At 42.1% G+C, this 15,652-nt stretch overlaps 1 protein-coding gene across 2 annotated transcripts in view; it reads right to left on the bottom strand.

Moving 5' to 3' along the window:
* Nucleotides 1–15,652, bottom strand: part of LOC115157589 (collagen alpha-1(XI) chain) — a gene marked incomplete in the record, with an annotated part of 129,459 nt that overhangs the window by 103,601 nt on the left and 10,206 nt on the right. The window contains 3 exon segments of one of the 2 annotated variants that reach the window (XM_029705972.1): nt 3,234–3,396; nt 5,820–6,033; nt 11,686–11,850. In XM_029705972.1, coding sequence (XP_029561832.1) covers nt 3,234–3,396; nt 5,820–6,033; nt 11,686–11,850 — 542 coding nt within the window. 2 annotated transcript variants of the gene reach the window in all.

Genomic DNA, 15,652 nt, shown 5'->3' with positions numbered 1-15,652 from the left:
ACAAAAAAATAAAAGAATAACTGGATGGCAAAGACCTTTTCTGAGCCTGGATCGTCGATCACTACACTACAACCAACACCATTCTATTAGAGGTGGGTTTCACTCTGCCTTTGGACAAAATTGGACTTTCTTTTCTGGCTGTTCGTTAGTGCGCAGTTTGCCTACACAATTAGCCAGACTGCAATCAACAAACCCGAGTCGATTACAGTTGAAGTGGAAATGTTTACAGGTGAATAAATACAGCGTAGCTCTCGTCTCCATCCGACATGGCACCCTAATCCCTTCATAGTGTACTGATTTTAACCTGAGCCCTATAGGGAAGGGTGCCATTTGGCAGCCCTAGTCTCTTTTTGCTCAGGCCACCACTGCTATAGCATGCCGCTAAAGAGTTCTGATGGAAACCAACCGCCTTCCAACGTGCCAACTGCCCCTTGGGACAAACAAAATAATTTGCTCTTCTTCTTGTTTCTAAACAGAGAAAATGAGCCCAAATGTTTCTATAATTCCACTATGTTTAGCATAATTTACGTTCAAACAAAGAACACCCACATCAGTTCGAAACCTGGCCTCAAACCAGCATAAAAAATACCTGTGGTGGAGAGAGTCTTAAGGCTAATGAGCTAAATGCTAACCCTTCACTTGGAGTGTATGGTTAAATGCAAAAATAGCTGTCTAGCTGTCCATACATGCAGGCACTGTATCTGGGCTTAGTGCTTGAGCCTAATTGAAAACCAATAACAGAAAAAGCTGAACTTCGAGAATTATTAAGTACATTTATTAGACAGTCATTAGGCTACATGTTCTGTCCTCTTTCAACCCTGGATTAGCTTCAACTAGCGATAGCTAGCTATCAATTAATATGTTGATGAAACCAACTGAGGAAAAGAGGGATTACAGTCTTCTGACCTGGAGGCACACGTCTAAACAGTCTGTTTCAGTCACCATGACAATCCTGATGTTCACATCAAAGGCTGGGGCTATTGTCTCGTCAGATAGCAGCATAGCATAGCATAGCATAGCATAGCATAGCATAGCATGCTGCTCATAGTTTCCATAGGCCTCACAGCTACCTGTCTGTGGTAAAGCTGGGTTAACAGCTAAGGAGTATTATCAGTTGTCTGTTGTTAGGAGTTATGAAAACTATACAGGTCCATTTGCGGATATCGTTACATCATTTCTGAACGCCTCCAAGATAGATGTGATCCTGAGTGGCGCAGTGCAAGAGGGGTCACTACAGTCCCTGGTTTGAATCCAGGCTGTATCACAGCGGTGTATGGCTGTATCACAGCGGTGTAAGGCACTGCATCTCAGTGCAAGAAGTGTCACTACAGTCCCTGGTTCGAATCCAGGCTGTATCACAGCGGTGTATGGCTGTATCACAGCGGTGTAAGGCACTGCATCTCAGTGCAAAAAGTGTCACTACAGTCCCTGGTTCGAATCCAGGCTGTATTACAGCCGTCTAAGGCACTGCATCTCAGTGTAAGAGGTGTCACTACTGTCCCTGGTTCGAATCCAGGCTGTATCACATCCGGCTGTGATTAGGAGTCCCATAGGGCGGAGCACAATTGGCCGGCCTATTGTTGTCCGGGTTTGGCCGTGGTAGGCTGTCATTGTAAATAAGAATGTGTTCTTCACTGACTTGCCTAGTAAAATAAAAGTTACATTTAAACATATCAAATAAATATCAAGTCATTGTTAAAATGGAACATTTATATTTCTTAAAGCTGGGTTTACTGCTAAGGTACATTGTCAGATGTTCAGTGTGATGTAATACGAGCTGTACTGGTCAATTTGCTCTTTAATGTATGCTAGGAATGGATGGCATGAAATACTTCCTGGATGCCTCAGAGATACATTGTTCAGGCCTTCTACCAATTAAATTCAGAATTCCTATTTCTTGACTTTCTGAAGTTTTGCACCGCATGAATTACCCCCCCCCCCACCCCATAATCCTTATACTCCGATGACTCAAAAACGAGGAAACAGAAACTCACTGACAGCTACATCACACGTCACAAACAACCTCCCATATCAACAAATAAAGATAGAAATATAAGTTATAGAAGCTATCCTTATGCTCCCTCATATTAACGGTCATATTTAAGACTCCCATGCAGACTGTTGTCGGATTTCTTCCACAAAAAAGTCACACCCAACTGCCATTTTCCCTTAATACAGTCCAGGGCTCTACCCAGGCGCAGAAAGCCAAGTACTCCTGTTATATGGTCTATAAAACTTTTCACCATTTATGAAAGAATCGTATGAAAAGGGCAAATAAAGAAACGGGTTTCTGAAGACACAATTAACTTTACGACTTCTAACATTACTCACTGTCAGTAGGTTCCAATGCATGCTGGTATCACTGAGACCGGTTATAAAACATAATCTGTCCAACTGATTAACAAAAACTTCAGCAGCAGTGGATTCTGTGGTTGTCACCACAGACAACACCACATCTGTACATGAGCATGAAGCTAATGTGAAATCTAGGGTAGGACGTCTTTATAAATAAGAATTTGTTCTTAACTGACTTGCCTTTAAAATAAAGGTAGAAATATATATATATATATAAAAAAATAACAACATCAAATCTTTTGTCAAGTTCAAGAGAAACAGATAATCAATCTTTTATGTACAAAGGTGAACCAATCTATTTTACATAGGTGATCCAATCCATTTTACATAGGTGATCAATATATTTTACAAAGGTGATCCAATCTATTTTACATAGGTGATCCAATCCATTTTACATAGGTGATCAATATATTTTACATAGGTGATCAATATATTTTACATAGGTGATCCAATATATTTTACATAGGTGATCCAATATATTTTACATAGGTGATCCAATATATTTTACATAGGTGATCCAATATATTTTACATAGGTGATCCAATATATTTTACATAGGCGATCCAATCCATTTTACATAGGTGATCCAATCTATTTTACATAGGCGATCCAATCTATTTTACAAGAGAGACCTGTCCCAAGAAGGCAGCAATCCAACATGTATTGCATACCACAGGTACATACATAAAATCCCCAGAACAGCAATGGCCAATGTCCTCTTTACCTCAAAGACCTGTCCCAAGAAGGAATACATTCAAGATTCATTGTAAAACATACCAAATATAAAACCACAGAGCGTTTAGACGTTATGCTACAAAATGGCAGCCGTGCCATCCGCCGAATACAGCGTCATAGCAAGCAATGGTCATCGCCCTTACCTCAAAGACCTCTTCATCCAGAATCCTGGTTCCGAATACAGTGATGCCGTCAGTGTTGATGGCCGCCCCGTCGCTCCTCTTCAGTGGCCTGCTCAGCTTCTTCTTACAATCCACAATGATGGTCACACTCTTCTTCTCCACACTGATGGCCACGCGATGCCATCTACACATGGACAGAGGAGGGAGTGGGTTAGAGGAATATGAGAGATTTGGGGAGAACATGAAACGTATGAAGTGTATTTGTTGCTTGTTGAACACTACAACCTGAGCAGGTTGGACATTTGCAGTCTGGTGTAGTCAGAGATAATCTACAGTCTGGAATAGCCAGAGATAATCTACAGTCTGGTATAGTCAGAGATAATCTACAGTCTGGAATAGTCAGAGATAATCTACAGTCTGGTGTAGTCAGAGATAATCTACAGTCTGGAGAAATCAGAGATAATCTACAGTCTGTTGTAGTCAGAGATAATCTACAGTCTGGTGTAGTCGGAGATTATCCACAGTCTGGTGTAGTCAGAGATAATCTACAGTCTGGTGTAGTCAGAGATTATCTACAGTCTGGTGTAGTCAGACATAATCTACAGTCTGGTGTAGTCAGAGATAATCTATAGTCTGGTGTAGTCAGAGATAATCTATAGTCTGGTGTAGTCGGAGATAATCTACAGTCTGGTGTAGTCAGAGATAATCTACAGTCTGGTGAAGTCAGAGATAATCTACAGTCTGGTGTAGTCAGACATAATCTACAGTCTGGTGTAGTCAGACATAATCTACAGTCTGGTGTAGTCAGAGATACTCTACAGTCTGGTGTAGTCAGAGATAATCTACAGTCTGGTGTAGTCAGAGATAATCTACAGTCTGGTGTAGTCAGAGATAATCTACAGTCTGGTGTAGTCAGACATAATCTATAGTCTGGTATAGTCAGACATAATCTACAGTCTGGTGTAGTCAGACATAATTTACAGTCTGGTGTAGTCAGACATAATCTACAGTCTGGTGTAGTCAGAGATAATCTACAGTCTGGTGTAGTCAGACATAATCTATAGTCTGGTGTAGTCAGAGATACTCTACAGTCTGGTGTAGTCAGACATAATCTATAGTCTGGTATAGTCAGAGATAATCTACAGTCTGGTGTAGTCAGAGATAATCTACAGTCTGGTGTAGTCAGACATAATCTACAGTCTGGTGTAGTCAGAGATAATCTACAGTCTGGTGTAGTCAGAGATAATCTACAGTCTGGTGTAGTCAGAGATAATCTACAGTCTGGTGTAGTCAGAGATAATCTACAGTCTGGTGTAGTCAGAGATAATCTACAGTCTGGTGAAGTCAGAGATAATCTACAGTCTGGTGTAGTCAGAGATAATCTACAGTCTGGTGTAGTCAGACATAATCTACAGTCTGGTGTAGTCAGAGATAATCTACAGTCTGGTGTAGTCAGACATAATCTATAGTCTGGTATAGTCAGACATAATCTACAGTCTGGTGTAGTCAGAGATAATCTACAGTCGGGTGTAGTCAGACATAATCTACAGTCTGGTGTAGTCAGAGATAATCTACAGTCTGGTGTAGTCAGACATAATCTACAGTCTGGTGTAGTCAGAGATAATCTACAGTCTGGTGTAGTCAGACATAATCTACAGTCTGGTGTAGTCAGAGATGTCAGAGAGATGCCAAGAAATGTGAAAACTAGGTTGTTCTTGATAAAGATAATTTGCTTTTAGAAAGATTACTAGCTATGATAAAACTCACTCTACTTTACTTTAAGGAAGACAGATACATACCAACGCTACATTTCATTTTGCTGTAGACAATTGCTCCAGACACGTTTTTCGATAAATGTTTCATATTAGCAAAGACCTCACTGTCAGAATATTCATTTTAAAGTTAAGTAATTTATGAAGCTCTGTTATTTTGATGGTTTATTGCAAATCAACAGTGCAGACAGCTGTAAATAATTTGGCAAAAACAGTCTGTCACCAAAATGCTGCCAAATATATAATTGGGCAACTCAAAAGACAGCCATCCCGCAGTTATATTCCTTATGTTATCAATCACTAAACAATGAAGTATATAAATCGAATAATTGTTCATTTTCAGTGGTTTGCTTGGGTCTGCTGAGAAGCCTTAAATACATTATAGAGAATCCAGAAGACTCAGATCTGGTCGGCCATCTTGTAAAACATGTCTTGTGTGGAATGTATCAACAGTAAGAACGCGGTAAGGCCACAGACCCTCTCATAGACCCCCAGAACACATGAGTCAGTCATGGTCACATGATAAGGTAGGCCCCACCTGCGAACTTCAAAACTCGTTTCTGCCCTCGACCCAAGAGAGAATATCCTCTTGGTCTAAGACATTGCTTGATCCCGTGGGAGACCCGGGTTCATATCCCGTGGGTTACAGTACTTGTATAACATCGCGGCTTAGTGAAAGGCCAAACTTCAGTTACTTGCCAGAGGAAAGAGTAACCCTTAAGCTAACCAAACAGCGCCTAACCTTACCTGAACCCAAACCTTGTCCGTAACAGAAAAGGCCTTGCTTTGTGATACAGTAGTGATGAGATTCTCAGGTGTCTCAGACTTCACTTACTTGCCGTCAGCGAGGTTGATGGATCTGAACAGTGGGTAATTCTCTGGGGAAGGTTTCCCATGTTGGTCTTCGTACAGGAAGACAGGGGAGCGTCCCACCTCCACACCCAGCTGCTGGACCCCCTGCTCATTATACACAGACAGCAGGAAAGACTGGCTGCCTGCCTTGGGCTTGATGGTGAACATCACTGAGAAGTCCTCTGGGAACACTCCTCCTGGTGAGACAAAAAAAATAACAGTTTCATTATTTATTTGATTGGTTCTGTTTATTTGGATACACATTAGCTGTTACATTGTCCAACTCCTGGATAATCATCAATGTGTAAGGTCAGAAGTGAAGATAGTAGAAGAGTTAGATTAGAGGTGGGTGCAGTAATATGACATCATCATACACGCTGAGAGACTTCCTGAGAAGTCCTCTGGGAACACCCTCCTGAAATAGATAGGACAGGTTAGCTACAGTAGCTTAGCAATATGACGTCATGATAGACAGAAGATATAGAGAGGTTAGAGGTGGACGCAGTAATATGACATCATCAAACACAGGATCGTTAGAGAGGTTAAATGTGGACGCGGTAATATGACATCATCAAACACAGGATCGTTAGAGAGGTTAAATTGTGGACGTGGTAATATGACATCATTATACACAGAAGTGTCATGCCGTGTTCAAAACAACTGGGAACTCTGAATAATACGAGTTAAAATCATGACGTCAGGGATCTTCAGGTCGGATAGTCGGAGCTCTAGAAACAGGCCCGAGTTCCGGAGTTGAAATTCCGAGTAGGATGACCGTTTAAATAGATTTTTCCCAGTCAGAGTATTTTTTCCCCCAGAGTTCTCAGTTGATTTGAACTCGCCATCAGAGACGATATAGGTGGGCGCAGTAATATGACATAATTTCGCTCAGAAGAGTTAGAATGGTTCGAGGTGGATGCGGTAATATGGCATCATCATATATTCTGGGAGACTTCCTGATAATATACAGTACATCATCAATAACAGAATTCAAGGCTTGTCCTTTTTTCCCACCCATCCTTGAGGTATGCCCACAATAAAATGATCATGTCCATCTCATGGACTGTTAGCTCTTTCATCCATATATTTGTCTATTTACTTGACAGGGGTTATTTTACCCCAGCTACATCCCTTAGTCTACTAGACAACGTGGAAGGGTAAGGCTGTTAAAATTACAGATTGTGCCTTTAATTGTATCCCATATATTAGATAAAAATAACATAACCCCCAGTTTAAATGTGACCTTTGTTGCCTGGTACTTTAAGAATTTATAACAACAGCTGGCTAATCTTGAAAGAGTCAGAAGTGATCTAATCGCACATACATTTTACGAGACGTGTGAAAGATAACATTCCTGTAAGGAGTGCGTACTGGCGGCAGCGGAGGCGCAGGAGAGCAAAGACTGTGTTACAACGGCGCAGTTTAATAATAGAAATCACCGTGAACAAAACAATATATACATACAATGGGACAAAACCCTTCGCACGCCAGACATAACGTCCACAAACACTTATAATAAACAATTCCGGACAAGGACATCGGGGAAACAGAGGGTTAAATACACAACATGTAATTATGGAATGAGAACCAGGTGTGTGGGAAGACAAGACAAAGCAAATGGAAAATGAAAGGTGGATCGGCGATGGCTAGAAGGCCGGCGACGCCGACCGCCGAACGCCGCCCGAACAAGGAGAGGGACCAACTTTAGTTCTTTAACTAGGCAACTAGGCAAGTCAGTTAAGAACAAATTCTTATTTACGGTTGACGACCTAACAAAAGGCAAAAGTCCTCCTGCGGGGACGGAGGCTGCGATTAAAAATGACAAATAAAATAAAAATATAGGACAAAACACACATCACGACAAGAGAGACAACACAATATTACATAAAGAGAGACCTAAGACAACAACATAGCAAGGCAGCTACACATGACAACACAGCATGGTAACAACACAACATGGCAGCAGCACAACATGGTAGCAGCACAAAACATGGTACAAACATTACTAGGCACAGACAACAGCACAAAGAGCAAGAAAGTAGAGACAACAATACATCACACGAAGCAGCCACAACTGTCAGTAAGAGTGTCCATGATTGAGTCTTTGAATGAAGAGATGGAGATAAAACTGTCCAGTTTGAGTGTTTGTTGCAGCTCGTTCCAGTCGCTAGCTGCAGCGAACTGAAAAGAGGAGCGACCCAGGGATGTGTGTGCTTTGGGGATCTTTAACAGAATGTGACTGGCAGAACAGGTGTTGCATGTGGAGGGTGAGGGCTGCAGTGGGTATCTCAGATAGGGGAGGGGGGGTCCTACTTCCTACCTGCCCTTAGAGTTTACTGACCAAAAAAATTCTAATAGGCTACTGGTGATGTCATAAAAGCTGAAATGTTGTCCTCTGACAGAGCGCTCTTCGGCAGAATGCTACCATTGCCAATCCAATGGGATACTCCCCTCCAACCATTCCATTCAATCCTATTTGAGCGTATTTGACAGAAATTTCCAGTCTTTAAAACCAGTAAGGCTTTAAGGCAATTATTTTCGGCAAATAATCACAGAAAATCTCATTGTTAATTTAATCTTCTGCTATTTTCTGCCTTTATTTTTTTCCTTTGCTGTCTGGCCAATTTGACAAAGCACCAACACTCACTCACTGGGAAAATGACTTAACAAGCATCTGTTCCTAGTGAAGTTGTATATTGTACCGTATCTTTCCATTATGGGGCAAGTAGGCAACTAGCATCTTAAACTGTCTATCTCCTCAACCAGAAAGAGGGCACACGACCAGGTCCTAAAATTAACACCCGTTTACATTTTGGCACTAGTGGTATTCACTCGCATTTGTGGATATAAATAGTCAAGTATTATCACATAGCTAAATAAATGCTACAGTAGCTGTTTTCAACATATTTCTGCCGTTTTGTTTTATAGCTGGCAAAAGCATCGCACAATGTCAAAGAACTACGAATCCTATATACTATATACAGCTGAAGTCGGAAGTTTACATACACCTTAGCCAATTACATTTAAACTCAGTTTTTCACAATTCCTGACATCTAATCCTAGTAAAACAATCCCTGTCTTAGGTCAGTTAGGATCACCACTTCATACTAAGAAATTGAAATGTCAGAATAATAGTAGAGAGAATGATTTATTTCAGGTAAAAAAAAATCATCACATTCACAGTGGGTCAGAAGTTTACATACACTCACTTAGTATTTCGTAGCATTCCCTTTAAATTGTTTAACTTGGGTCAAACGTTTTGGGTAGCCTTCCACAAGCTTCCCACAATAAGTTGGGTGAATTTTGGTCCATTCCTCCTGACAGAGCTGGTGTAACTGAGTCAGGTTTGTAGGCCTCCTTGCTCGCACACGCTTTTTTAGTTCTGACCACACATTTTCTATAGGATTGAGGTCAGGTCTTTGTGATGGCCACTCCGATAGCATGACTTTCTTGTCCTTAAGCCATTTTGCAACAACTTTGGAAGTATGCTTGGGGTCATTGTCCATTTGGAAGACCCATTTGCGACCAAGCTTTAACTTCCTGACTGATGTCTTGAGATGTTGCTTCAATATATCCACATAATTTTCCTCCCTCATAATGCCATCTATTTTGTGAAGTGCACCAGTCCCTCCTGCAGCAAAGCACCCCGACAACATGATGCTGCCACCCCCGTGCTTCACGGTTGGGATGGTGTTCTTCGGCTTACAACCCTTCCCCTTTTTCCTCCAAACATAACGATGGTCATTATGGCCAAACAGTTCTATTTTTGTTTCATCAGACCAGAGGACATTTCTCTAAAAAGTATGATCTTTGTCTCCATGTGTAGTTGCAAACCGTAGTCTGGCTTTTTTATGGCGGTTTTGGAGCTGTGGCTTCTTCCTGGCAAAGCGGCCTTTCAGGTTATGTCGATATAGGTCTCGTTTTACTGTGGATATAGATACTTTTGTACCTGTTTCCTCCAGCATCTTCACAAGGTCCTTTGCTGTTGTTCTGGGATTGATTTGCACTTTTCGCACCAAAGTACGTTCATCTCTAGAGAACAGAACATGTCTCCTTCCTGAGCAGTATGATGGCTTCGTGGTCCCATGGTGTTTATACTTGCGTACTATTGTTTGTACAGATGAATGTGGTACCTTCAGGCATTTGGAAATTGCTCCCAAGGATGAACCAGACTTGTTGAGGTCTACAACTATTTTCTGAGGTCTTGGCTGATTTCTTTTGATTGTCCCATGATATCAAGCAAAGAGGCACTGAGTTTGCAGGTAGGCCTTGAAATACATCCACAGGTACACCTCCAATTGACTCAAATTATGTCAATTAGCCTATCAGAAGCTTCTAAAGCCATGACATAATTATCTGGAATTTTCCAAGCTGTTTAAAGGCACAGTCAACTTAGTGTATGTAAACTTCTGACCCACTGGAATTGTGATACAGTGAATTATAAGTGAAATAATCTGCCTGTAAACAATTGTTGGATAAATGTATTGTGTCATGCACAAAGTAGATGTCCTAACGGACTTGCCAAAATTATAGTTTGTTGACAAGAAATTTGGGGAGTGGTTGAAAAATGAGTTTTAATGACTCAAACCTAAGTGTATGTAAACTTCCAACTTCAACTGTATATAGAGTACTAGTCAAAAGTTTGGACACACCTACTCATTCCAGGGTTTTTCTTTGTTTACATTTTTTTCTACATTGTAGAATAATAGTGAAGACATCAAAACTATGAAATAACACATATGGAATCATGTAGTAACCAAAAAAGTGTTAAACAAATCAAAATATATTTGATATTTGAGATTCTTCAAAGTAGCCACCCTTTGCCTTGATGACAGCTTTGCACACTCTTGGCATCCTCTCAACCCCCCCCACCCCCAGTGCTGGTCACCAGACCTCTGCTTCGTCTCCCTCCTAGTCATGCATCCTAAATGGTACCCTATTACCTATGTACTGTAGTGCACTACTTTTGACGCCAGGGCCCATAGGGAATAGGGTGCCATTTGGGACACACCCTATGACTCAGTGTTCTGTGTGATTTCAGTGAGAAAGAAGACGAAGAAGAAGAAAACCCATCCCGCTAACTTCCTGCCAAATGCGTAGCACTAGTCCGGGGTCCCAAAGCATTAGAGGAAAAAAAACATCACTTTACGAGACAAACTCGATATAGCAAAATGTCACACTGCATAAATCCTGTTCTGTGTGTGAGAAATAAGGAAGCTCTAGAGTGGGTGGTAAATGCATGTTCATGGTGTGTGTGTGTGTGTGTGTGTGTGTGTGTGTGTGTGTGTGTGTGTGTGTGTGTGTGTGTGTGTGTGTGTGTGTGTGTGTGTGTGTGTGTGTGTGTGTGTGTGTGTGTGTGTGTGTGAATGCATACTACAACTTTAGATAGCTGGCCGCTACACAAACTTACCAATCTAAAAACTGTTAGCTGACATGAGATAATTGAGTGACCGATAAAACAAGAGAAAAACTGCTGATCCAAAACTACATTTCTAAAAAGGTGTAACCGACGCAAGGGGAACAGGGCTTTTGTGGCGCGATGGGTAACGATGTTTCCTCTCTTCGCCCCAACCCGAGCTCGAACCAGGGACCCTCTGCACACATCAACAACTGACACCCCACGAAGCATCGTTACCCATCGCGCCACAAAAGCCCTGTTCCCCTTGCAACGCAACGCAAGGGGAACAACCACTTCAGGTCTCAGAGCGAGTGACGTCACCGATTGAAACACTATTAGCGCGCACCACCGCTAACTAACTAGCCATTTCACATCGGTTACAATGGCACCTTGTGTATTGTACTATTCTAACACACAACAGTAAAAAAAAAATCAAAATATTTCCCATCACCTGGAAAGAGTTGCTTGCTGGGAGCGCTGATCTGCGCCTGTTTTCCTACGCGGAAGGCTATGTCAGGTTTAGATCCTCTCCGGTGAGCGCAGAGGCCCGTGACTTTACGGACGCCATCTGGGGAGCTGTGGAAGTCCAGAGCCTTGAGTACATCCACTGGGTCAGCTGTGAAGAGAGGAGAGGGACAAGTGTTTAGTATTTTCACATGGTAATCACAGGGCGATAGAGAAGTGTGAAAATTCATTCAAATGGTAGCAGTATAACAAATATATTGTATTTGTCGATTTAGTACATAGAGGATACGTAGGAATTTTATAAAAGCACAAGACCCTAAAAGATCCTAAAGCTATGTGACCAATAACATTTGATTTGATAATATATTTGTAATATCTTTGATCTAACATAGTAGATATAGCTTTAAAGGGTAATTCTGCCACTTTTCAACTTCATCCTCTTCAGCAACATACCCGTGTCTACGTATGTGAAAACTGAGCATTTACTATGTAAAACAAAAAAAAAAATTTAAAGTAAAAAAGTTCTACTCGATGACATCATCAAAAAAAATAAAAACCCATTTAAAACAGTGATTTTCAAACACTATGAGATTCGCGGTGAAAATACCCTCCGTCTGGTTAGAAACTCGTTGCAGGTTTGGAAAATCACATTTATTTATTTTTAAACCACAGATTATAGAAATGCGTTGTTTTCACACATGTAGATACTTGGCGCTGGAGATAATGAATATGAGGTTGAAAATTGGCTGAATTGCCCTTTAATCTCAGGGGGCGAAAGCACAGGGATCCTATACTACAGAGTAATCACTATACTTTAACATTGTGATAGAGCAGGTACACTCAATTTGTTTATGTAACCTTTATTTAACTAGGCAAGTCAGTTAAGAATAAATTCTTATTTACAATGACGACCTAGGAACAGTGGGTTAACTGCCTTGTTCAGGGGCAGAAAGACGGCTTTTTTACATTGTCAGCTCGGGGATTTGTTCTAGCAACCTTTCGGTTACTGACCCAACACTCTAACCACTAGGCTACCTGCCACCCCAAATAGACACATTTAGTTTAAGAAAACCTGATGGGTTTTTGACACGTTTTACCACACCTATAGCCTACATAGTTTACGGCATGTGAAAACAACAGTGTTTTTATAAGAAACTTTCGCAGTGGGGCAGTAAAGACATAAGGGGTCAGTCAATGGGTCTAATAGGCCCCCCTATCTAGTACTGCTGGTCAGAGACTGGGGGGGGGAGCTAGAGAGCTAGAGAGAGAGAGAGCTAGAGAGCTAGAGAGCGAGAGAGCGAGAGAGCTAGAGAGCGAGAGAGCTAGAGAGAGAGAGATAGACCTAGAGAGAGAGAGATAGAGATAGAGCTAGAGAGATAGAGCTAGAGAGAGAGAGCTAGAGAGAGAGAGAGCTAGAGAGCTAGAGAGAGAGCTAGAGAGAGAGAGCTAGAGAGAGAGAGCTAGAGAGATAGAGCTAGAGAGAGAGAGCTAGAGAGAGCTAGAGAGAGAGCTAGAGAGAGCTAGAGAGAGAGAGCTAGAGAGAGATAGAGCTAGAGAGAGAGAGCTAGAGAGAGAGAGAGGGAGAAAGCTAGAGAGGGAGAGAGCTAGAGAGGGAGAGCTAGAGAGAGAGAGAGGGAGAAAGCTAGAGAGCTAGAGGGAGAGAGCTAGAGAGGGAGAGAGCTAGAGAGAGCTAGAGAGAGAGAGAGAGAGAGCTAGTAGAGAGAGAGAGAGAGCTAGAGAGAGAGAGAGCTAGAGAGATAGAGCTAGAGAGAGCTAGAGAGAGCTAGAGAGAGAGAGAGCTAGAGAGATAGAGCTAGAGAGAGAGAGAGAGAGCTAGAGAGAGAGAGAGAGAACTAGAGAGAGAGAGAGAGAGAGAGAGAGAGAGAGAGAGAGCTAGAGAGAGAGCTAGAGAGAGAGCTAGAGAGAGAGAGATAGAGCTAGAGAGAGAGAGAGAGCGAGAGAGAGAGATAGATAGATGATAGACAGAGAGAGAGACAGAGAGATGCTGAGAACCTTTTCTGTTAATGGAACTGAAGGACTATTGCTCTTTGTCTTCCATACACTATTATAACTGTTACACATACTATGGCACGCCTCTCTTCTTTCTATTTCTCTCTCTCTCTCTCTCTCTCTCTCTCTCTCTCAATTAGAACAAACTGACTGGATGCATCAGAAAAGACAAGAAGAATTTCTCGTATATATCCCTCCCTCCCCTGAGGGCCAAAGAGATATACAGTATGATTATGGGGAATGTAAAGCAGCCTAATAGCAGGACTAAGTTTTAAAGGAGCCGTACACACAGGGGGTCTCTTGACTACTCATCAACACATTGACAACATCCCAAATGGAACCCTAATCCCTATGTAGTGCACCATAGGGCTCTGGTCAAAAGTAGTACACTATATATAGGGAATAGAGTGCCATTTGGGGTCAAAAGTAGTGCACTATGTAGGGAATAGGGTGCCATTTGGGGTCAAAAGTAGTGCGCTATATAGGGAATAGGGTGCCATTTGGGGTCAAAAGTAGTGCACTATATAGGAAATAGGGTGCCATTTTGGGACACAGTAGTTAACAACGTCCCAGTTCCTCAGGTGATTTACGTGGATCTTTTACTACAGAAGCCCATACTGTATATAGAGGTGTTTACGTGTCACTAAAACAACAGTGAGTTGCTACTGAAAGGTTAAAGTTGAGGCAATACATAGTACAGGTATGTACTGTAACATCTAAGGACAGTCCACTAAAGCGTTTTAAAAGAAGCCCTTTGATGCTAACGGTTTGTTCTTGGTGGTGAGTGACATCACGCTGAGTTTGTCCTTGTTTGGCACGTCTGAGAGTGCCACAACTTCTGTCCTTCTGTCAGTCAATCTGCCGGATTTATGTTGTACATCTGTTCGATCAGTGTGAAGTTGGTCATAACAATCTCTCATTGGTTGAAATCCAAAAGTAGCTTTTTCCAAGCATGCAGTTGATATTAAATCAAATTGGTATTGGTTTGGGTGAGCTTGATGATGCTGGGTGGTATCACATGTCCACTCTGGGGCAAACACTGACACGGACGTCCACAAAAAAAAGCTTGCCATTAGCTAAGATCTTGTCAGTTTGCTAAAACCTCACATGATGTAGAGAACTTGCCATCCATACCGAGAGAAGAGTCAACCTAGGACATGACCTAACAGAATCTACATCACATAAGAAGTATGCGTCCCAAACCGCACCCTATTCCCTATATAGTGCACTACTTTAGACCAGAGCCCTTTGGGACCCTATTCCCTATATAGTGCACTACTTTAGACCTGAGTCTTATAGGGCACTATTCCCTATATATAGTGCACTACTTTTGACCGGAGCCCTGGCTAAATGTAGTGGACTAAATAGGGAATAGGATGCCATTTGGGACGCACATGGTCTCTGAACCTCTTATCTTATAAGACCCAGAACAAGCATTAGAATAATCTCCTCCATTCATCCATCCATCCAGCCATCCAGCCAGCCAGCCAGCCAGCCAGCCAGCCAGCCATCTATACATCCAGCCTGCCAGCAGCCATCCCCATCACCAAGGGATAAACTTGTCTGGACATCAAGCTGAGAAAACCCCTATGTCACCCTTACGTCACCCCTATGCAGGGACAGACTCGCCATAGGGCATTTCCGTGCAAATGGCAGATGGGCTGGACCATTTTGAACACAGTGGGGGGGGGGGGCACAAGTGGAAATAATGGGCCGGTGTGTTAGAAATTCCCGGGCCGATATCTGGTCTCAGTCCGCCCCTTATGTCACCCCTATTTCACCCCTTTGTCCTTCTGTTACCTGGTCAACAGACAACATGCAGAGCCTTTCAAAGTCCTTCTGTTACCTGGTCAACAGACAGCATGCCCAGCATGCCCAGCAGACCCTTTCAAAGTAGCCGTGATAATAAACAATGGCTGATCAGATTGTTTCATGGTCTGACG

The sequence above is a fragment of the Salmo trutta genome, chromosome 21, assembly GCF_901001165.1.
Source record: "Salmo trutta chromosome 21, fSalTru1.1, whole genome shotgun sequence".
Lineage (NCBI taxonomy): Eukaryota > Metazoa > Chordata > Actinopteri > Salmoniformes > Salmonidae > Salmo > Salmo trutta.
Note: the sequence above shows the minus strand (reverse complement) of the source record. Positions and strands in the feature narration are given on the sequence as shown.